The 25,110-nt window shown below is 35.9% G+C and overlaps 1 protein-coding gene across 7 annotated transcripts in view; it reads right to left on the bottom strand.

Annotated features, from left to right (window-relative positions):
* The window catches only part of LOC111044266 (adenylate cyclase type 8), a 510,898-nt gene that overhangs the window by 147,625 nt on the left and 338,163 nt on the right, over positions 1-25,110 (bottom strand). For all 7 annotated transcript variants that reach the window (XR_005572740.1, XR_005572741.1, XM_039439656.1 and 4 more), the window contains one exon: positions 4,062-4,246. Coding sequence is in view for 5 of the 7 variants with exons in the window: in XM_039439656.1 (XP_039295590.1) it covers positions 4,062-4,246 (185 nt within the window). In the remaining 2 variants the exon portion in view is untranslated. The remainder of the gene's footprint in view (positions 1-4,061; positions 4,247-25,110) is intronic.

Raw genomic sequence — 25,110 nt, 5'->3', positions numbered from 1 at the left:
CGGAAGGAACAAGCGAGGACAGGAAGCCCAAGGAAGAAATGGATGCCGGTACTGGCCAATAGAGCCTAATCCTTGTAAGAAGATAATGATGATGATGATGAATAGAGTAAAATAGAATTTGGCTCTGCCTGTTGATCCTCTATCAAATTATCTTGGATAACGATTGTGTATCATTGTAGCAATAGATAAAGAATTGAAGTTGAATAGAACGATGATGATGATGAATAGAGTAAAATAGAATTTGGCTCTGCCTGTTGATCCTCTAATAAATTATCTTGGATAACGATTCTGTATCATTGTAGCAATAGATAAAGAATTGAAGTTAAATAGAACGATCAACGATTGCTATACATATCATATTGGTTCAACGTGATAGCTTGAATATATCTCAATATATTCTAGCTGTATTCATCTCTAGTTGAAATAGCGAGCTACAGAGACCACTAAATAACTTAACAGAGCACAACACATAATCAATTATAAATACTTTTACCGGGACTAACAGAAAAATTGAAAAAGGATTAATGAAAAATACGTGTTCATCTCATAAATCATAGTACAGTACATACACTTTTCAACTTATTTATCAGGAAAATTGAGAGACGATTGTCTAAATATAGACATAGTGATCCACTACAAACTCAGGCATTAACTGAAGATGAATGGATCATCTCCATCTATAAATAGCCTTCATTGATCAAAAATACAAAGTTCAGATGAATGAGTACATATTTAGATATATTGACACAGTACGGAGTGCAGATGAATGGCTAAATATATATATATCGATCCATTGCAAAGTGCAAACAACATTCCACAATGATGCGAAATTGGAAATAGAACACTGCCATTGTCACAAGTGTGACGTAGTTATCTCTGAGAAGGATGGAGATATCTCTGCGAAGGACGGAGATATCTCCCTGTAACTAAGTGAAGGTTACAGCTGAAACGTGTCACTGACTCTTCTGAATAAATCTGTGAATTGTGGAAAGTTTGAACGTGCGAAGTTTGAGAATGCTTTGAATGAGCGAGAAATCTCGTTCAAATCGAGTGGGAGAAGCTTCTAGACCTATATACCAGATCCACTGATCCAGATAAGTTAACTCAACAAAACAGATAGCTTTTCTCCTCTTCTTTTTACTTTCCTTGCCCTATTACCATAGGTAAGGAAAGAATTGCTTCCCGAAAAAATAAAGGTACCCCAATTTCTAAATTTCTATACGTTTCAAGGTCCCCTGAGTCCAAAAAAGTGGTTTTTGGGTATTGGTCTGTATGTTTGTGTGTGTGTGTGTGTGTGTGTGTGTGGTGTGTGTGTGTGTGTGGTGTGTGTGTGTGTGGTGTGTGTGTGTGTGGTGTGTGTGTGTGTGTGTGTGTGTGTGTGTGGTGTGTGTGTGTTGTGTGTGTGTGTGTGTGTGTGTGGTGTGTGTGGTGTGTGTGTGTGGTGTGTGTGTGTGTGTGTGTGTGTGTGTGTGTGAGTGTATGTGCGTCTGTGTACACGATATCTCATCTCCCAATTACCGGAATGACTTGAAATTTGGAACTTAAGGTCCTTACAATATAAGGATCCGACACGAACAATTTCGATCGAATGCAATTCAAGATGGCGTCTGAAATGGCGAAAATGTTGTCAAAAACGGGGTTTTTCGCGATTTTCTCAAAAACGGCTCCAACGACTTCGATTAAATTTATACCAAAAATAGTAATTGATAAGCTCTATCAACTACCACAAGTCTCATATCTGTAAAAATTTCAGGAGCACTGCACCATCTATGAAAAGTTTGATTTTAGATTCTCAATTATCAGGCTTCAGATACAATTTAAACAAAAAATATTTCAAGTGAAAAAGATTGAGCATAAAAATCTCTACAATTGTTCAGTAGCATTCTCACCTAAAATTGAAAATAAGCTCAAAATTCGAGAAAATAAGATTATTCAATTGCAAACTGTTGGTAAATGTTGATTCTATTAAATCATTCACTATGAAGAGATAGCAGATTTCGTGTGTCTGCAGCACTATTGTCCTGTCACCAGATGGCTCAGATCTTAGGAAAGTAGACTTGAGATGCGCGGGAACACTAGCGTCAGTTGATCAATTTTCATAACGGTAAGTAAAGTTGTGTGAGTGCACCACACCAGATTTTTCATCTATCTGTTTCTCTTCTTGTTCATTTTCTTCTTTCTCCTTCTCATCATTCTTCCATTCCACCTCACTATAAACATCTAAGGCTTAGGCTAGGCACACTCCAGTTAGTCAAGACGAGACAAGACAAGACAAGATCAGTCACAATACTTCACATACTGTAGTTGCTTATGACGCAGCACACACTATTAGTCATTGCAATTAGACATGTCTTCATAAGCAACTATTTGAAGTATTGTGACTAAACGTGACTAGTCTCGTCTTGACTAGCTGGAGTGTGCCTAGCCTAAGCCTTAGGCTGGACGTACACCGGTTAGTCAAGACAAGACTAGTCACGTTTAGTCACAATACTTCACATAGTTGCATATCTAATTGCAATGACTAATCAGTGTGAGTTGCGTCATAAGCTACTATGTGACTAGACGTGTCTTGTCTTGTCTTGACTGACCGGTGTGTGTCTAGCCAAATTCTTTTACTCACGTCTCTCCCATTTCCATCTTTCTTTTCTGTCCAACGTCTTTTATATTACGTCTGCTATTAATAGCAATGAGAATAGGCCTACATGCATCCTCAGTGAATGAGAATCTACTTGTATTCATGCAAAATTTCAAACTAATTAGTTCAGATGTGATGATGCGTTACAAGATAATTTCCTATCCCCTACGTGTATAAGCCAATTCTTTTCTGTCATTATATTACAGACTAGCCGTCAGGCTCGCTTCGCTCGCCATATCCGTCTAGCCAGGAGGCTCCGCCTCCTGGACCCCCGACTGGATCGTCCAAGAATAAAATCAGCAGGCTCGCTTCGCTCGCCTGCATTTTTCATTTGAGCATTTTTATCATATGTTAGGACAATCCAGTCGGGGGCCAGACTACGTCTGGCTAAACGGATATGGCGAGCGAAGCGAGCCTGACGGCTAGTAATATAATACTCCCAGGATTGAAGTAGCAGTGCCCAATCAATTTTTCCGCGATAAATGCATTTAAATCTTCAACTTGGTGCCAACCTAACAAAATCAACTCAACTTAATGCCGAGCTGACAAAATTATTAATTTAGTTGCCAGTTAACAACTGTTTCGAAGAGGTACTCTATCTAGATTATAGTTCTATAGTAACATATGATATGGAAATTTCAATCATAATTAAGAGATTGGGAGAAGAAAAATATACATGCTAAAAGACGAACTTTAAACCCTTAAAAACAACCCTTAGAGTTAAAATATTGCCAAAAGATTTCTTAGTGCGCCTCTAAAAGGCCAACTGAACATACCTACCAAATTTGAACGTTTTTGGTCCGGTAGATTTTTAGTTATGCGAGTGAGTGAGTGAGTGAGTCAGTCAGTCAGTCAGTCAGTCAGTGAGTGAGTGCCATTTCGCTTTTATATATATAGATGATTAAAAGTGAAGCGAGACGCTCTGTCCAAACTATTAAAAAATTTGATAGAGATCGATTTTTATCGAAAATTTATTTTCACAATTTAAGGTACACAAATCATACAAGAGAAGAACCAACAGGTTTAACTCAAAACTATTCCTTTCCAGAATTTTGTTGGACATTAAGATTTTTTTTCAATTCAATCACTTTGTTCTTATAATATTAATAGGACATTAAGATTTGTTTTCAATTCAATCAATTTGTTCTTATAATATTAATAGGACATTAAGATTTGTTTTCAATTCAATCAATTTGTTTTTATAATATTAATAGGACATTAGGATTTGTTTTCAATTCAATCAATTTGTTCACTAATAGGACATTAAGATTTGTTTCCAATTCAATCAATTTGTTCTTATAATATTAATAGGACATTAAGATTTGTTTTCAATTCAATCAATTTGTTTTTATAATATTAATATGACATTAGGATTTGTTTTCAATTCAATCACTTTGTTCTTACAATAATTTATGCATGCACTCACATGTTTGTCAGGTGGAAACTTGGCAACACTGGCAATGAGGAGGTTGACGGTGGCAGTGAGACATCCAGCAGTGATACTCCACCGCAGAGGAAGTGGCAACATCGCATACGTCACAAACACTATGAACAGCACATACCAGTCTATGTACTGCGACACGCAAAAGCCCGAGCACTCGCCCACAAATGCTGAAAAAGCAAAAAAAATAGTCTAATCAATGTTAGCAAAAAAATTATCTAAAAGAAAGATGAAGAAACTACTTCTTATGAATGGAAAAATTCCAGAGCCAGACCAAGTTTTGTGGAGAAAATGCCTAGAAGCGTTTTTAGGCATTTCTCAGTCCACAATATATAATCAGCCAATCAGAGAGCTTCCTGCCTTGCCGACTCTAAAGAAAACCGTCTAAAAACGCCTAATTTGGCCTCCCTCTTAGGGTCAGAACACATTAAACGATTTTCAAGCGTTTTTCAGCCGATAACCCAATCAGCCAATCAGAGAGCTTCCTGCCTTGCCGACTCTGAAAAAGGAGTTTGAAAAAACACTTAAAGATGGCCACTAATATTAGGGACATGCATGATACACATGTCATGAATGTATGTTAACAATGACACATGTCATGTCATTGTTGTGTTATCGAACCAATTGTTGTGTCAGCTTCCAACAAACTTTTTCCAGGTTAGATTTCATATTTTCGATTCTTTGCCGTTTATTTTCTTCTCTGCTCTACTTGAGGTTAAATTATTCTTGTATCATTAGGCCTGGAATTTGTAATTTTCGGTGATTTATTTATTGTAATTGGTTGTTTATTTTGTTGGAAGACTCTCGCTGATGACAAAACATGCATGATTTCCAGGTGTGAGTGCATGATAAAATTTCAAATTTATTTAGACATATAGCCAAAGCTGTCAGCCAGTCCAATCTCTACCCAAATAATAGGCTTCTGATTGAGCTACCCATGATGAATTTTCGTGATTGGAATGACATATCTTGTTAACTGATTATATTTCTTCTACATTGTTACAAAACGATCTGGTAACGTGGCAGAGCTAGAAAAGTTTCTACATTGTCATGTTTCTACATTGTTCAAAACCGATCTGGCAGCATTGAAGCTCTAGATAGCCCTCTCTGCTTTGGCGAATGATAGACAAGAATAGCAACACCAATGTTGATTGAATACTGCCATTATAACGTGGACCTCACTACAGTGATCAATAGATACAGGTGACATACAACTCCCAGGACGACTGTGAAGTCATGATACACTTCAACATGTTGGATGCAAATGTCAGCACAACAACACCGCAGCTGTAACAAGGATGAACATGTTGCTACAAAGCATTCCGTCTCTATTTCCATTCTCTACTCTACATTTGGGCATTACTGTCCAAACTTCGCCACCTCAACAAATAAAGAAGTCATTTCATTCAATCACCATTCACGATGTTGACTAAAGCCAAGTTCACACCAGTGTTGTCAACAAAATTTTGATCACAAATATTGTCAAAAGCAGTCGTTAGGTCATGTCAGAGGCCCTGAAATTGATCAGTTGCGACCTGAAAACTCTGACACTAGACCTGAGCCAGCCAGGTCACACGATATTATTATTATTATTACAAGTATTGTTTTATTCAAAGTTGTGAATTTTCTGTGTAGGAATAGTATATTTGGCACCTAGAGCAGAAAATGAGATTTTTCCGGCTCGAAATCGGTTTTCAAGTCCGAGGCCGTAGACCGAGGACTAGATAAGATTGAGAGCTGGAAAAACATTTTTGCCCGTGGTGCAAACGCTATTTTTCGCCACACACAGAAATAAACAATATATATATGAGAATAGTTGTTTACTAAGCACTTCCGACAGCAGAAGTGGAAGGTGATAGCTCTAGCAAATCTTAGGTGATCTGAATATCAGGAAATTGTCAAAGTATTCTTATTTTTTATTCTGATATGTCTAAATAACCTAAGAAATGATGTTCAATTATGTGGGAGGTTGAGTTTATACTTTTTTATTCTTTCAAATGACAATAAGATGATATCATTATAAATGTTTTAATTATTGAATAATGAAAAGTTTTTTGATTAGCTGTTTTTTGATCACCTTTCTTAGTTCCATGCTAGCGGCTGGAAAGGGTACTCTTTCCGGCCTAGGCCGGAAAGAAACCTGTTCTGACGTCTGATGAGAGTCGTCTGCAAACAATGTCTTTCAGATCTACGTAGGGACTGGAAAACAGCTGCTTTCTGTGCAGTGTGGCGAAAACAAGTTTAATGTTACTGTACCTTCTGAGAAATTGGCCGAGATTTGTTGAAAACTTAGAGCCGGTTGCACGATTTTAATCGTGATTAGTTCCATAGATCCGTCTTATCAAAAATGCCTTCTCTGAATTGGTTCTCGTGAAATTAATCACGGTTAAAATTTAACCGGCTTTTGTGCAACCGGGCCCTAGTTGACAACTCTGGTGGAAATGTAGCTTAACACTATAGCAATACTCAAGTTAATTCAGTGGAGAAGATAGGACAGGGATACTCTCTCCCTAACGCCTTCTATGGTGGACAGTTGAGATGCCACTTATCCAGGTATATCCTCTTTTACACTTTTATACTCACTGGGTATATCTGACCAGCAATGAGCTTAGATGAACTATAGCTCTCGTTTCTCTATGATCTGACATAATGTCGATATTGAGGTGCGTACAGACTTTCGCTCTGCTCCGCAACCGAACGTCACTCGAGCAGAGCGATTGATGATCGACCGGGGAGCAAGAGTGGAACGCGAGAAGAGCTAACATCTCCCGTAACGTTCATGATCGGTGCAAGTGCAGAGCGGTGGCGGAACGAGGGCGGAGCGGGTTGGAGGCGCGTATATCTGTACGCAACTTTGTATTATTGCTTATTATTAACTAGCAGGTAACCCGTAATCAACAAGGGTTCAATTAAAAACTTGACAAACTGAAATCTTGAAGAATTGAAAATAGTCCTATTACCATCCTCGGTAGATTAAGAATCTATATATGCAATATCTATTATTTATATGCAAAGTTTTAAGTTAATCAGTTGAGTAGTTGAGACTTGATGATGTGTCATTCGTGAATTTCCTATCCTGTACGTGTATAAGCCAGTTCTTTCCTTTATTATAGTATAGACTTGCAGGTAACTCGTGCTCCACGCTAATCAACAACTTGACAAACTGAACACTTGATGTAATGGAATCTTGAAGAATACAAAATAGGCCCATAACCATCCTCGGTGAATGAAGAATTCATATGCGAAATTTCAAGTTAATCAGTTGAGTAGTTCAGACGTGATGTTGCTTCATTAGTGAATTTCCCATCCAGTACGTGTATAAGCTAATTCTTCCCTCTATTATATAGATAGATTATGATCACCAATATTCCATCTGTCAAGAAGACAATATTTTAATAATTTTCTTACAAGAAATTAATGCTCACAGTAAAAATAAATGTCACTATAATTATTGTACAAACCAATAAAATTCATCTCAAATTCATCACCAAAATCATGTGTAGTACATCTTTGTGATTAATTTATTCTCGTATTTTTCCTCTCTGTCACCCTTTCTCTCTCACCCATTTTTCATTCTCCCTTTTACTCTCTCTCGCTTTTGGTAGAGAGTTAGTGGGAAGAATACTTCGGATATTCTTTCCAAAGAATGGACATTTTTATGTCCAAAGCTCCGCCAATTTATGTAGATGCATTACAATATTATCCATTTTATCTATAGTTATTACAAATTGTTTTTTTTTCATATCATATACAGCTCAATAATTATTCTCTTAATTTATATTTTGTAAATTCATCCATAATTTTGCTGTATTGTAAGCTATTGTATATAAGTATATAAGCCAGTATATATTGTAATCTACATAAATAAAGTACTCAATCAATCAATCACTGTCTCTCTATCTTGCTCACGTCTTGCTAATTGTTGCTTATTAATTTATTCAGGGATATTTTCTCTCTCCCTCATTCTCATTCTTTTCTCTTCTCATTCTCTCTCTCTTTCGCTCATTCTCGAGCTCTCTCTCTCCTCTCTTTTTCTTTCACTCACTCTCGCTATCTCTATCCCTTGTTTACGTCTTGTTAATTATCCATTCGTTAGTGATACATCTTCAACTGTATCCTATCATATCTGAGTTTCGCGAGAATAATCTCCAATAATATGGTTTTGGATGTGGTTACCTGTTGCGTTAATTAGTATTCCATGTATTCCACATAGGCTAAACTTGTTACAAGTTACAAAAATCTGGTGTGGCGCACTCACACAACTTTCCTTTATGAAAATTAATCACCTGACGCTAGTGTTCCCGCGCATCTCAAGACTACTATTCAAAGATCTGAGCCAGCTGGTGACAGGGCAATTATAACGCTGGAGACACACATGAGGTCTGCTATCTCTTCATAGTGGATGATTTAATAGAATCAACATTAATTTGCAATTGAATAATCACATTTTCTCGAATTAAAAGCTTATTTTCAAATTTAGGTGAGAATGTTACTGAACATTAATTGTAGAGATTTTCATGCTCAATCTACTCCACTTCATTTTTTTTTTGTTTCAATTGTATCTGAAGCCTGATAATTGGGAATCTATCTGCATTGATGGGGCGGAGCTCCTGAAATTTTTACAGATATGGGACTTGTGGCAGTTGATAGAGCTTATCGATGACTATTTTAGGTATGAATTTGATCAAAATCGTTGAAGCCGTTTCCGAGCAAATCACGAAAATCCCTGTTTTTGACAACATTTTTGCCATTTTAGCCGCCATATTGAATTGCATTCGATCGAAATTGTTCGTGTCGGATCCTTATAGTGAAAGGACATTAAGTTCCAAATTTCAAGTCATTCCGTTGATTGGGAGTTGAGATATCGTGTACACAGACGCACATACACTCATACACACACACACACACACACACACACACACACACACACACACACACACACACACACACACATACAGACGAATACCCAAAAACCAGTTTTTTGGACTCAGGTGACCTTGAAACGTATAGAAATTTAGAAATCGGGGTACCTTAATTTTTTTCGGAAAGCAATTTACTTTCCTCATCTATGGTAATAGGGCAAGGAAAGTAAAAATCTATCTTTTTCCCTCTTATCAAGTTGATATCTATTCTCTCTTCTCACTTTTCTCTGATGTGTGGAGTGGATTTGGAGAGTTTTTTTTTTCATTTTCGTACAACGATAAAATCATATCAATATGATTTTCACATTTTTCTCTCTTCTTTCTCTATTTGCTTTCCCTCTCTCCTTCAGCCATCCCCTTTCCACTTCACTAATTTTCTCTCTTCCTTACTTCTACATTCTTGCCCACTCACACCATTCTTCACAAACGCAGGTCAAATAATATTCTCTCTCCAATCTGCCTCGTCAAAGGGAAAGTTTATTACTTCAGAATCACTGCTGATGGAAATTTATTCATTTGAATTTTTTCTACGTCTTCTTTCTTCGAAAAAAATCTTCTCTAATGAACTGCTCTTTTGGAGTCATCGTCTATTAAGCTGAAAGGCAGATAACTGATAAAAATAGTCTACCGGACGTATAAAATTGATATTATTCTCGCCAGATTTTTGGTTCAATTTTCTGGTCTTCATGAATATAGTCACGAATGAAAATGATTTTATCATTGCAGATTTTCAGTAACATTTTCCTGTCTTCATTCTAAATGAATGAGTTTCGAATGAAAATTACTTTCATCATTTCACCCTACATGTTTCTTAATTAGTAAACTTATAAAGATGGAGGGAAATATGATAGAATTCGACTTATGATATTTCCAGTATAACTATTATCAGCTGTTTTCCCAAGGATGAATAATGGATTATCCTTTTAATGTCATTCAGCGAGTTTTCCCAGGGATGAGACCTAGTGCAATCGAATCTTTATACCGTATTATAAACCTACTATGTTCTGAATTTCATGAGAATCGTTAGAGCCGTTTTGGAGATCCGGTGAAATATAAACATATAAACATCTCAACATCCAAACATCTAAACATCTGAACATATGAACATATGAACAGAAGCTGCTCGTTTAATAGTATACGATAATTATTTCATAATATTGTGTTTCATTAAAGTGTTTCATAATATTCTTTTCCTACAGATACCCTGAAAAGTGACTATTTGTGCACTGATTGCAGGCTGCAAAGAATCACTTTTCCGCACTAGTGCGCAAAGTGAGTACTTTGCGTACTCCAGATTTGCAGCATGACAACGCAAAATAGTTAGTAGGTTATATGGAGCACCAGTGCAGCAAAATCAAAATTAAGTTGGTAACAGTGACTGCTGTGGCTGCTAGTGAGCAGAGGTGCAACGAAGCACAACGCGCTAATTATTATTCATTATATATTATTATAACCAAGGACAACGACAGCACAGTGCCACCACAGCACACACCACACATCCGCCTCGCCATTCAAACACTTCTACATTATTCAGGCAATTTTACCCATAATTACCCACTTTTCATATTCAATGGTAACTGTAGGAAAAATTTAATGTGAAATATGTGCGCAAAGTTCGTTTGCTGCACTCAAGAAACCATTCCGCCCTCGCCTACGGCTCGGGCGTAAACGTTTCTTTCGATGCAGCAAACTGTCACTTTGCGCACTAGTTGCACAAATAACTATTTCTTCACCAGACGTAAAACTCTAACCTCATCCTGGGCTTTGTCACCTATAAATTTGGAAGAAAATTAGCACAAAGACTACCTTATTATTTTATCTATCAATGTTATTACATTAGTGTCATTTGCATTGAAAATAAATAGAAAAAAAATAAGTTTTTCAAAGATTGAGAGCTCGTATACAACGAAATCCAGTCTTATTTGATGATACCTTAAATAATGATCCAAACAAAAGATACAACTGAAAGAAATTTCACTTAATTCGCGAATTTTCTACAACATTGCAAAGCTATATTATGATATAATTTACAGGAGGAATGTAGGTTATCAGCCTTCATAGCCTATATTGTTATTCACTATATTAAGAAATCTAATATGATCTCCATCATTTATTTCTCACCATACACTCTATTTATAGGTCACATATCACCACCTTCATTTTTCTCTTCCGCATGGAGACACACCCTATCTTCCCACACCGGGAAATCCAGTTTTCACGCATGGAAAACTCCAGCAAGGTCACCCACCTTTACACATTACAGACGTAGGGAAAACGAGTAGGAAAACATGCAGGAAAAACGATTAAGAAAAACTTGTATAGTGAGGTCCACGTTATAATGGCAGCGGAGAAAGATAGGAGGGAAACGTTGCCGAATGTCTGTCTTGTCAATAACTTCTATAGACAGTAGCAGTAGCTTCCTATGTGATTAAAACAACCGTTTTAATACCAGTAAACAATTTTATCATAGAGTGACGTGTTTATTACAGCTGGTAAGTTAAGATGCTAAATCATATTATCATAACATGATCTTGAATCATGATAATCTTCCCGATCTACGTTAGCCGCTCGGCCGACAATTTCGAAAACATAGGTCTGTAAAATGGATTGATATACAATTATTATTAGCCCCCCTTTAAAAATTTCTGGTCAGAAACCATCCCCAATATTCACACAACATATTCCCAAAGTTTCATGTCGTTCTGTCCAGTAGTTTTCGAGTCTATAGGAAACAAACTAACACACGAACAGACATTCATTTTAATCTTTTTAGATAAAGGGAAGAACTGGCTCATACACGTAGGGGATAGGAAATTCGCAGATGACGCATCATCACGTCTCAACTACTCAACTGATTAACTTGAAATCTTGCATATAGATTCCTAATTCACCGAGGATGGTTATAGGCCTATTTTGAATTCTTCAAGATTCCATTACATCAAGTGTTCAGTTTGTCAAGTTGTTGATTGGCGTGGAGCAAGAGTTACCTGCAAGTCTATACTATAATAAAGGAAAGAACTGGCTTATACACGTACAGGATAGGAAATTCACGAATGACGCATCATCACGTCTCAACTACTCAACTGATTAACTTGAAATCTTGCATATAGATTATTAATTCACCGAGGATGGTTATAGGCCTAGTTTCAATTCTTCAAGATTCCATTACATCAAGTTTTCAATTAGATCCTTGCGGAGCACGGGTTACCTGCTAGTCAGTAATAAGACTCCGTGTATCTCAAGCCATGAGTTTCAAAGGAGGGGAACCTTGAGATCATTAGTTGTGCTGTATCCTTGAAAATGTCACGTGATGTATAATGTATCAAGTTTCCTTTGCTTGAACTCATTAGACGTGATACAAGGCGTTGCTTATGATAATAATGATAACACAGTTCATAATCAAATCCGGATAGAATCTAGAAGGATGTAGAATATTATTCATAAAGGGAAGATTTACATCAGTGAGTTGACAGAATTGAGAAACCTATCATGTCTAGAGTAATGTATAATCTGTAGTCTATGTCAGAATCAGAATACAATATTCCCATATCCTATTATATTATTAAGAGATAAATTTCTGTATTTATATAATATATAAATACCTGGTATTTATTATCTGATTATTTTTATACCTGGTTATTTTTATATCTGGCTATTTTCATATCTGGCTATTTTCATATCTGGTTATTTATGTTTAACGGATCTCGGAAACGGTTCTAACGATTTTCACGAAATATGGAACATAGTAGGTTTATGATATGAAGATTCGATTGCACTAGGTCTCATCCTTGAGAAAACTCGCTGAACGACATTAAAAGGATAATTCATCCTTGGCTGAAATAGCTGTGGATGGGGAAAAAGTGATTATGTGAAAATCAAAGTATCGCATCCCCGAAATTCATAAGATGACGTATAGCCAGCTGTGAAAGATAAACACGATCATTTTAGAGAATTGTGATCTGTTTATCAATAAATGAAAATTACGAGCGAAGCTCAGTGCTCCGATATTCTAGTTATTATTCAGCGTTGTATTGGAGGGTTGAGTGAAAAAGTGAGTATGTGAAAATCAAAATATCGCATCCCCGAAATTCATAAGATGGCGTATAGCCAGCTGTGAAATATAAACACGATCATTTTAGAGAATTGTTTCTTGTTTATCAATACATAAAAATAGCGAGCGAAGCTCGGTGCCCCGATATTTTTATATTATATTAAGCGAGCAATTCCTGTACTTATATTTATCGAGTCATATAATATGGTTATTCATGTCTAACGGATTTGAAGAACGGCTCTAATGATTTTCACGGAATTTGGAACATAGTAGGTTTACGATATAATAATTCGATTGCACTAGGTCTCATCCCTGGGAAAGCTCGCTGAAGGAGATGAAAAGGATAATAATTATTCATCCTTGGAAAAACAGATGATAATTTCGTCGTCTGTCGATAACAGAAGATGCGAGTGCCTGTGTGGGAGAGAGACAGAATTACGTTCAGCTGTTGAATCAATGTTGGAATGACATGGTATATCGTTCTAAACTGGAGTATATCATAATTTCCAAAGTTAACCATTATTTTACAGTTTTAATTGATTAGTGAGTGTTATTTTGTTATTCAATTTGGTATGTAAACAATCAAAATTAGAAGTTTCATGTTTTGTGTAAAAATTTCACCTGAATTCAAGTGTATGGAACATAACCTACTTTTTGTAAAATTCGATTGCACTACGTCTAACCCCTGGGAAAACTCGCTGGAGAACATGAAAAGGATAACAATAATTTATCCTTTGGAAAACAGATGTTAATTTCGTCGTCTGTCGATAACAGAACATGCGAGTGCCTATGTGGGAGAGAGACAGAATTACGTTCAGCTGTTGAATCAATCAGCTTATCTCACCAGAAATATTAACAAGAAATTTTAATCAACTTGATCAAAATAATCTGATTTGTTGACATAACATGGTTTATCGTTCCAAATCAGAGTATATCATAATTTTCAAAGATAATCATTATTTCACAGTTTAAAGTGATTAGTGAGTGTTATTTTGTTATACAATTTGGTTTGTAAACAATCTAAATTAGAACTTTTCTATTTTCAAATGTTTGGACTGAAAATTGGACCTGAATTCAAGAGTATGGAACATAACCTATTTTTCACTATTTATAGTGTACTAGTAGTTCTGTGAACAGTAGACCTCAGGCAGTATTCTCATCCACAAGTACCTGATAAAAAATATAGACCTTATGGAAATACAGCAATGGACTGGCTTCTCCACACATCTGTGTAATCACTTGTCAGCTGATTTATCATGAATAATTCTATAGTCTGATTTTTACTCTTATATTGGCGTATGAAGGAGGCTCCTTTTTCCTTTATCCTTGAAATGCGAAATTTCCAAAAACCTTGTATATACGTCGACGCGCAATTAACAAAGGAAAAAACCTGTCAAATTTCATGGAAATCTATCACCGCGTTTCGCCGTAAATGCGCAACATATAAACATTTAAACATATAAACATTCAAATATTCAAACATTAAAACATTCAACATTCAAACATTCAAACATTCAAATTCAAACATTCAAACATTCAACATTCAAACATTCAAACATTCAAACATTCAAACATTCAAACATTCAAACATTCAAACATTCAAACATTCAAACATTCAAACATTCAACATTCAAACATTCAAACATTCAAATTCAAACATTCAAACATTCAAACATTCAAACATTCAACATTCAAACATTCAAACATTCAAACATTCAACATTCAAACATTCAAACATTCAAACATTCAAACATCAAACATTCAAACGTTTAAACATTAAGAGAAATGCCAAACCGTCGACTTCAATCTTAGACCTCACTTCGCTCGGTCAATAATTCAATATTCGGGGAGGAAACAGTTTTGGGCTGTGCCTGTTAGTCCTTCCCGAATCATTTTAAATAATAACTGTGTTCTGTTTATCAATAAATAATAATAACGAACGAAGCTCGGTGCCCGATATTCACTGTTTAAAGACTGATGGAAATTAATTACAGATCATAAATAATCTGACCTTATAACGTAAATCTGAGTAGAGGTCTATGTTTTTGGGTATTCTGTATTTTGTGGAGAGGTGAAGCACTAAGTGATAGGATTAGCAAGCTGTCTGAATTGAGTGCTCTCTTCGTCTCACTTCATTTGAGTACCCGCTCACACTCACTCAATCACACGCTCTCTCTCTCACTCACTCACTCTCTCTCTCTCTCTCACTCTCTCTCTCTCTCTCTCTCTCTCTCTCTCTCTCTTTCTCTCTCTCTCTCCCTCTCTCACACACTTCAGCACCACCTGTCGAGTTGTGGTTAGAATTTGCCAGAATGGAGCACTTGAAATGGTGAGCATAATGCACTCCTGCATTAAATCGATGCAGGATCCATCGGAATAGAACCTCTATAGCTAGTCTATGAACACTTCTCTCACACTTTCTCTCTCTCTCAGCCGAGAGAGAGGATATATATTTTTCCTACAGTTACCTTGAAAAGTGGCCATTCCTGCACTGATTACAGAACGCAAAGAATCACTTTTCCGCTCTAGTGCGGGAAAAATTTTTCCTGCACTCCACATTTGCAACATGGCAACACAAAATAGTTGGTGGGTTATATGGAGGATTAGTGCACGAAAACAAAAATTATGTTGGTAATAATGACTGTGGTTAGATTTAGATAAGAATCATTTCAATGGCTACCCTAAATTTATGATAAAATCCCAATCTATAAATCCAAAACAAGAATAATGTTCATCTAAATCATAATTAAATAATCATCATTTACGAATTCTCATCATTTAATAATAAATAATAGTTCTTTTCCATTGATAATAATTATCAATAATAATTATTATTATTTCAACTGCAAGAAATGAGAAAAGTAGCAAATATACATTATAAAATTCGAATTTTGAGGTCAAATGATTACCGTTCGATATTCATATAAATAGAAATAATAAAAAACATAGCAATACTACAATAAATATTCTCAGTCGTCTATGTTATTTTTATAAATATTTCTCAGTTTATATTGAGCATTTTTCTCGGTAATTTGAGCAAAAGTCTAAATTTCTGAATCGTGTTTCAGTAATTTTTAGCTGGATGAAACAAACTTAGGTACGATTCTTCCCGCTAGGTCGCGCGCTTGTCGGTTCAGCCATCATGTTGTGTTCAGCCATTTTGCAGCTCGGTTCAGCCAACAAGCTGCTGGCATGTATGTTGAATATGCATTTTTTGTTCTATCTGTATTTTTTCTGATTCTTGAATGAATAAGAATGAAAATTTTGGCTGAGAATTTTCAACTTTAATTGGATTATTAATTTTTAAATGAGTTAAGGTTATAATTAATAACAGCATCACACACACACAAACATTTGATGGATTTCAGCCATCATTTTACCCATAATTATTCATTTTTCATTTTCAATGGTAACTGTAGGAAAAGTTTAATGTGAAATACGTGAGCAAAGTTCCTCTGCTGCACTCAAGAAGCCATTCCGCCCTCGCCAACGGCTCGGGTGTAAACGTTTCTTTCGGTGCAGCAAACTGTCACTTTGCACACTAGTTGCACAAATAACTATTCTCAATTTGATTTGTTTAAATCATGTTATATTAAGCGAGCAATTTCTGTATCTATATATCTGGTTATTTTTATATCTGGTTATTCATGTTTAACGGATCTCGAAAACAGCTCTAACGATTTTCTCGAAATTTGGAACATAGTAGGTTTATGATATAATAATTCGATTGTACTAGGTCTCATCCTTGAGAAAACTCGCTGAAAGACCTTAAAAGAATAATTCATCCTTGGCTGAAACAGCTGTGGATGGTGAAAAAGTGAGTATGTGAAAATCAAAATATCGCATCCCCGAAATTCATAAGATAACGTATTGCCAGCTGTGAAATATAAACACGATCATTTTAGAGAATTGTTTTCTGTTCATCAATAAATAAAAATAACGAGCGATTCTCGGTGCCCCAATATTCTAGTTATTATTTAGCGTTGTATTGGAGGGTTGAGAGGGCAACGTATTGTTGCGAGTTTTTACACTAACAAAACACTTGAGGCCATTTATACTGATTGGATTTATTACTTACAACACTATAACATACAGAGGTAAACTAGGAACAACTATAAACTGATAACTACCTTAATCATCATCATCATCGTCATTGAAGGATGAGGCTCTGTTGGCCTGTTCCGGCATCCATTTCTTCATCGGTCGTCCGACGCCTCTTCTCCCATCGGGTTTGTAGTGCCAAGCTTTAATTGGAAGTCTATTTGCTGGCATACGAAGTGAATGGCTGGACCAGTCTTCCCTACTTTTCTTCAATATTTGCTATAAAAACTTCGTTTCTTATGTAATCCAACTTAGTGTAACCTTTGACTGCTCGAAGGAACCTCATTTCGGCTGCTTGGATACGTGACTCAGTTTTTTTCATTGACACCCAGGCTTCGCTTCCATAAGCTATTTTTGGTACAGCCATTAGTCTGTAGAACTTCATCTGAGTGGCTTGTCTTGTTTTCTTCCCTATTGTTCTACCTATTGTACCACACACAGCACTGGATTTTGTCAATTTCTCCCTTACATCATCTTCTCTGTCAAATGAGATACGGCATCCCAAGTAATTGAAGTATTTAACTTGTTCCAAAAATTTGGTTCTCAAGCACTATCTTGGATCTAACAGGCCACTTTCCTTTAAACGCCATGACCTTGGATTTTTGTGGTGCGATTATCATGCCAAAGTCCATACCAATCCTATTTAACATGAAAAGTGCATATTGAAGTTGGTCTTCTGTGTTAAACATAATTACAGTATCGTCTGCATATAGTAAAGAGTTTATGTGTACAGTATTGCTGAGCTTAAAGCCTGAGTCCACATATCGATTCCAAATATGAAGAATCTCGTCTGTATTTATATATTAAACAAAGTCGGGGACATTGGACAGCCCTTGCCGTGCTCCTTCATTTATCCTAATTTGGTTTGTCTTCTTATTATTGCCGAACATAATTGTAATATCTGTATTGGTGTATGCACCCTCAATTGCAGCAACCAGATGTTTGCGGTAGCCTTTTTGAAGCATTATATTCAATAACTTCGATCTTAAAACATTGTCGAATGCCTTCTGCCAATCGATAAAGGCCATGTGAGTTTCACAATTGTATTCCCGATTCTTCTCTATGATCTGTTTAAGGGTAAATACCGCATCCATACAAGAGCGTCCTCTGCGAAATCCCTTAATAACACAGAATTATCACAAGCTTACGTTACTAGTATAAGAACAGTATGAGAAAAACTGTAACCAAGAATAATAAACTGTATAAGCTACTACAAAAGTCTGTTATCACTTTATCACAAGTCTGTCACGATAAGAGAAGAAACTGAGCAATAATACCACTGTAGTTTGTCAACTCTCCTCGCCGTGCCATTTTTATAGGCAGCAGAACCTTCAAAACACTGTGATTGGTCTGGAGGTTTCGAACACGCCCGACCAATCACAGTGTTTCGAAGGTTCTGGAGCGCCCTTGTCATTGGTCGACGTCTCCCTGCACCAAGATGAACTCACGGGAATGATCTAGAACGATCCAGATCGGCCCCACTGCCACCACTGTGTTGTTTACTAGAAAACCCCCCACCTCCTGCCATACTTCTCAAGGCCTCATCCATAACAGTATTTTGTCTTCAAATGGCACTAGAGCTAAACCTTCAATGTTCTGTAGCTGATGACCAATCGTAGTAGGGCTTCTCCCATACTATAATAATTTGAATAAAATTTAGGTATTTTCAGAAATCCACTTTAGTTTAATGAGAATTATGTTAACTAGAAAACCCACCACCTCCTGCAATCCTTCTAAAGGCCTCATCCAAAACAGTATTTTGTCTTCAAATGGCACTAGAGCTAAACCTTCAATGTTCCATAGCTGATGGTCAATAGTAGGGCTTCACCCATACTATAATAATTTGAATAAACTTGAGATTTTGAAAAAGAAAATTCAGTTCAATAAAAGTGGTTATTCCACAGGAGCATGATTCTGTGTGTGCTCACCCATCATCAGCTGTAAGTTACAGCTACAGTGAAACAATAATTTTTATCATGAACCTTTAAAAGTGAACCTTTAAAAGTAGCACAGAAAGCTGTTTTTAGAGTAGCATTGAAAAGAGACAGTAGATCCAACTCACATGACCTGTATATAGACTTCAATGTTTTGGATATCAGGCAATTATTTGTGAAAAATGCACTAATTTATATGTATAAGCACCATACTGATATTTTCATTAGAAATACCCAAACATATCCCACCCGAACAGCTACAGTTTCAGGAATAATAACACCTAGAATTAACAAAACATATTCATCCACAAACATTTATTACATAGTTCATATGCTTTTCAGGAATATTCCCAACAAACTCAGAGAATTTGATGCATAAAAAATGCATCTTTGTAGTGCATTTTTTTGTAGTGTACAAAAATGTAGCGTAAAAATGCATCAAATGCATTTTTTTGTAGTGTACAAAAAAATTGTGAATCTTTGGCTAAACGAAATAGGTAGGGATGGAACCGAAAATATCATTAGCTCAGTTTATAAGTTATAGAGTTTTATACCCAACTTATTCTAGATGAAGCAAGTAGGCTACTAACTAGTGGACGTTCTCAAGCTCCGGAAAATTCTATTTTTCAATAAGATAAACTAAATTTCAAATCTCTTTATTTCTTTACTATCCTTACCTGTTAATTTCTTATACAAGTTTTCATCTCATATCATTTAATCCAGATTCACCCTTACTCACAGGCAATATCCTATGTAAGGGTATTTCTCATTGCTGTCATATTCTGTATTTTGTACAGAAAACAAATTGTTACTATAGTTACTATAGTCTTTATTATGCTATGCTTATGAATTTTATGTTATGTTGTAGTAGTACTGTATTTACTGTTGTGCTGTGCAATATACAAAAATTTTGTAAAGTGTTGAAGAGAATAAATTTGATTTGATTTGATTCGATTTCATAAAGTGGATTTTTTGACAATTTCTCAAGTTCCTCCAAATATGGAAGAGTTCCACATCATCAATACAAACATTCTGCAACTCAATGTTTAAGCGTTCACTTTACTAGAGATTGATAATGGTGTTGTAACAACATTCTTGAAGAATGTTAAGTGACACATAACCTAGCTTCATTTGGACTGTTGTATAAATTAGAATTGGAACCGTTTTGGGCTTAATTCTGTGGTACTTTCCTGTGATTAGTGTAGTTCTTAATGATTAAAACAATGAATGAATGAATAACAACTGAAGCTGGTATCTCAAATTGGAGAAGGTGAAGAATGAGGTGGGAGAGGAGGATGAATGAGGAGGAGTAGAAGTATAAAGGGAATATAAGGAGGAGAAGGAGGATGAGCTTGAAGAGGAGGAGGAGAATGAGGATGAGGAGGAGTAGGGAGGAGGAGAAGGTAAAGGAACACCTGTCACTTACACATGAACATCATAGAAGCGTCTCCATTTGAGCTCCAACAAAGAACAGAGAGAGAGAGAGAGCGCCGATCTGTGATGACTAGATGACCATGACAAGCCAACATTTCTGCAATCTGATAAGCCAACAGGGGGGCTAAAAGCACCCTCTTACCCCCCCTAACCAAAACAACACCCTTGACAAACGATCGATTGATAGCAGCCAAGATGACTAGGTAGACATTCAAGATGAAGGAGAAGGAGAAGAAGAAGAAGAAGGAGGAGATGAAGATGCTGAAGGAGGAGAGGAAGAGCAAGGAGAAGGAGAAGAAGATGAAGATTCTTGAGGAGGAGAGGGAGAAGAAAGAGAAGGAGATGGAGATGCTGAAGGGGGATAGGTAGAAGAAGGAGAAGGAGATGAAGATTTTCAAAATTTTGTAAAGTGGAGAACTACAAGACTTGACCTATTTCGGACTATGTATAACCTTATCTGAATTTGGGAGCGGAAAAGCACAAGGTTATCTTATTATCTCTCTCTATCATTTTGATGCAGTAATTATAGTAATCAATAAAGAATAAAGAAAGATGCTGGATGAGGAGAGTGAGAAGAGGAAGAAGGTGATAAAGATGCTTGAGGAGGAGAGGGAGAAGAAAGAGAAGGAGATGAAGATGCTGAAGGGGGATAGGTAAAAGAAGGAGAAGGAGAAGAAGAAGGAGAAGGAGATGAAGAAGAAGAAGAAGAAGAAGAAGAAGAAGAAGAAGAAGAAGAAGAAGAAGAAGAAGAAGAAGGAAAAGAAAAATAAGTGGGTGAAGATAAAGATGCTGAAGAATAAGAGAAGGAAGGAGAAAAAAATGAAAAGCAGAAGAAGAAGAAGGCTTTCATCAAACGCTCCTTTGCAGCATATTATAATTCGATCATTCAAATATATTGAATTAGAGTGAATGTTAATAGAGACGGTTAGACAAACTGAAGAACGAGAAAAAATTCTTAAACTCTTTAGTTGGAGTGAAACAAATAGTAAAAAAATGCCTATTCCTATAGGGAGATTTATTTCAAATAATATTCCTTATAAACAACTGCAATTCTTTTCATTAAATTAATACTGAGAGATTGAAGTGACTATATATGACTATAGCTGTGAAAATCTCCCGACTGATCGAACATTTCCACAAGGCCGAGAAAAATTTGCCTTATAAATTTCCGCCATTTTCACATCTTTTGTCCCCGGAAAAATGACGATCCGAACAATAAATGGAGAGCAGAGAATGCTTGAGTAACGTCCGACGCTTTTCTTTGATCGGGAAAAAGATTTTCACTCTGGAAAATTGTGTTTTCTGTCTGGTTATCGTTTTTCACTACTCGGATTGTCGGGGAATGATATTGTCTACAATTGATTTACTCTTTCATTCTTTTTTTCTTACTGATCCATTTTCTCTCAGTCTCTCTTTCTAACTTATTAACTCTCTTTATTCTCTCTTTCCAACTGATTTATTCTGTTCATTCTCTCTTTCCAACTGATTTATTCTCTCTTTCCAACTGATTTATTCTCTTTATTCTCTGTTTCCAACTGATTCACTGTCTTTATTCTCTTTTTTCAACTGATTTACTCTCTTCATTCTCTCTTTCTAACTGATTCACTCCCTTTTTTCTCTCTTCCCAACTGATTTATTCTCTTCATTCTCTCTTTCCAACTGATTCCCTCTCTTTATTCTCTCTTTCTAACTTATTAACTCTCTTTATTCTCTCTTTCCAACTGATTCCCTCTCTTTATTCTCTCTTTCTAACTGATTCAATCTCTCTATTCTCTCTTTCCAACTGATTTACTCTCTTTATTCTCTCTTTCTAACTGATTCACTGTCTTTATTCTCTCTTTCCAACTGATTTACTCTCTTCATTCTCTCTTTCTAACTGATTCACTCCCTTTTTTCTCTCTTCCAACTGATTTATTCTCTTCATTCTCTCTTTCCAACTGATTCCCTCTCTTTATTCTCTCTTTCTAACTGATTCAATCTCTCTATTCTCTCTTTCCAACTGATTCACACTCTTTATTCTCTTTTTCCAACTGATTTACTCTCTTCATTCTCTCTTTCCAACTGATTTATTCTCTCTTTCCAACTTATTCACTCTCTTTATTCTCTTTTTTCAACTGATTTACTCTCTTCATTCTCTCTTTCTAACTGATTCACTGTCTTTATTCTCTCTTTCCAACTGATTTATTCTCTTTATTCTCTCTTTCCAACTGATTTATTCTCTCTTTCCAACTGATTTATTCTCTTTTCTCTCTTTCCAACTGATTTATTCTCTCTTTCCAACTTATTCACTCTCTTTATTCTCTTTTTTCAACTGATTTATTCTCTCTTTCCAACTTATTCACTCTCTTTATTCTCTTTTTTCAACTGATTTATTCTCTCTTTCCAACTTATTCACTCTCTTTATTCTCTTTTTTCAACTGATTTACTCTCTTCATTCTCTCTTTCTAACTAAATTCACTCTCTTTATTCTCTCTTTCCAACTGATTCATTCTGTTCATTCTCTCTTTCCAACTGATTTATTCATTCCATTCTCTCTTTCCAACTGATTTATTCTCTTTAATCTCTCTTTCCAACTGATTCACTCTCTCTATTCTCTCTTTCCAACTGATTCATTCTTTTCATTCTCTCTTTCAAACTGATTCACTTTCTCTCTGTTCACTTTTCCCAAGTGATTCACTCTCTCTCACATTCTCTATTTCTAACTCATTCACTCTCTCTCTCTACTCCCTCTTTCTAACTCATTCACTCTCTCTCTATTCTCTCTTTCTAACTCATTCACTCTCTTCATTCTCTCTTTCAAACTGATTAACTCTCACTCTATATCCTCTCTTTCTAACTGATTCATCATATCCATTCTCTCTTTTTATCATTTCTTCTTTATTCAGTTATTCAGTCTGTTATATTGTTGAGTGCTTAGCTATATCATATTCCAGTATCTCTTTTGTTCGTTCAATACTGAGAGTGGACTCAGCGAAAGTATTGGAAAACGATTTTCAAGATGCCAGCTAGTTTGAAATATGGACCAAGTGATTTTCTGAATGTAGAATTCGTGTTAAGCTGTTCACAATACTTAGGATTCAGAATACTTTATGTTTTACTTTCCTTGTCCTATTACCATAGGTAAGGAAAGTATTGCTTTCCGAAAAAAATTAAGGTACCCCAATTTCTAAATTTCTATACGTTTCAAGGTCCCCTGAGTCCAAAAAAATTGGTTTTTGGGTATTGGTCTGTGTGTGTGTGTGTGTGTGTGTGTGTGTGTGTGTGTTTTGTGTGTGTGTGTGTGTGTGTGTGTGTATGATGTATGTGCGTCTGTGTACACGATATCTCATCTCCCAATTAACGTAATGACTTGAAATTTGGAACTTAAAGTCCTTTCACTATAAGGATCCGACACGAACAATTTCGATCAAATGCAATTCAAGATGGCGGCTAAAATGGCGAAAATGTTGTCAAAAACAGGGGTTTTCGTGATTTTCTCGGAAACGGCTCCAACGATTCAGATCAAATTCATACCTAAAATAGTCAACTGCCACAAGTCCCATATCTGTAAAAATTTCAGGAGCTCCGCCCCATCATTGCAGATAGATTCCCAATTATCAGGCTTCAGATACAATTGAAACAAAAAAAATCAAGTGGAGTAGATTGAGCATGAAAATCTCTACAATTAATGTTCTGTACCATTTTCACCTAAAATTGAAAATAAGATTTAAATTCGAGAAAATGTGATTATTCAATTGCTAATTATTGTTGATTCTATTAAATCATTCACTATGAAGAGATAGCAGACCTCATGTGTGTCTCCAGCGTTATTGCCCTATCACCAGCTGGCTCAAATCTTTGAATAGTGGACTTGAGATGCGCGGGAACACTAGCGTCAGGTGATCATTTTTCATAACGGCAAGGAAAGTTGTGTGAGTGCGCAACACCGGATTTTTTAATGGTGTATTGGTATTGATTGATGTTATTATATTGATAGAGTTCAAGAGATTTCTGAATTGGGCACTGCCTTCTATAGCCGATAGCTGAAACCGATGAAATATTAAATATTATAGCCTAATCTTCATATATACCTAACCTCATATAGAAGTAGAAAGTTTGTTGTGCACACTGTCTCTATAAAGACATTAAAGACGTTTCGACACTGTTGCCAAAATTAAAGAAAATCACCCCATCTGTTATCCGAAAAGGTGCAATATTCTATAGTGAGGTCCACGTTACAATAGCAGTGAAGAAAGATAGGAGAACAAAGTTGTCGATCCTTGTCTTGTCAATGCCGTCCATAAATGGTAGCTGATACAGGTTTAATGGTGTAATATTAACTCACTGTTCATTCTCATTTAAAAATCAATTATATTCTATTAATCAAAAAATTATATTTCTCAATAATTTCATAATGAATTTTCATAATTAAGATGAAATATATTGTTAATTAATTATCAATTCTTCATTGTTAAAAGACGATCTGGCAACAGAGCAAAGCGAGAAAGATAGACAAGAATGATAGAATGTTGAATGATAGACAAGGATAGCATTGCTAATCAAACACTGCCATTATAACGTGGACCTCACTATAGAAGCGTTCGAGCAGCGCA

The sequence above is a fragment of the Nilaparvata lugens genome, chromosome 13, assembly GCF_014356525.2.
Source record: "Nilaparvata lugens isolate BPH chromosome 13, ASM1435652v1, whole genome shotgun sequence".
NCBI classification, from domain to species: Eukaryota; Metazoa; Arthropoda; class Insecta; order Hemiptera; family Delphacidae; genus Nilaparvata; species Nilaparvata lugens.
Note: the sequence above shows the minus strand (reverse complement) of the source record. Positions and strands in the feature narration are given on the sequence as shown.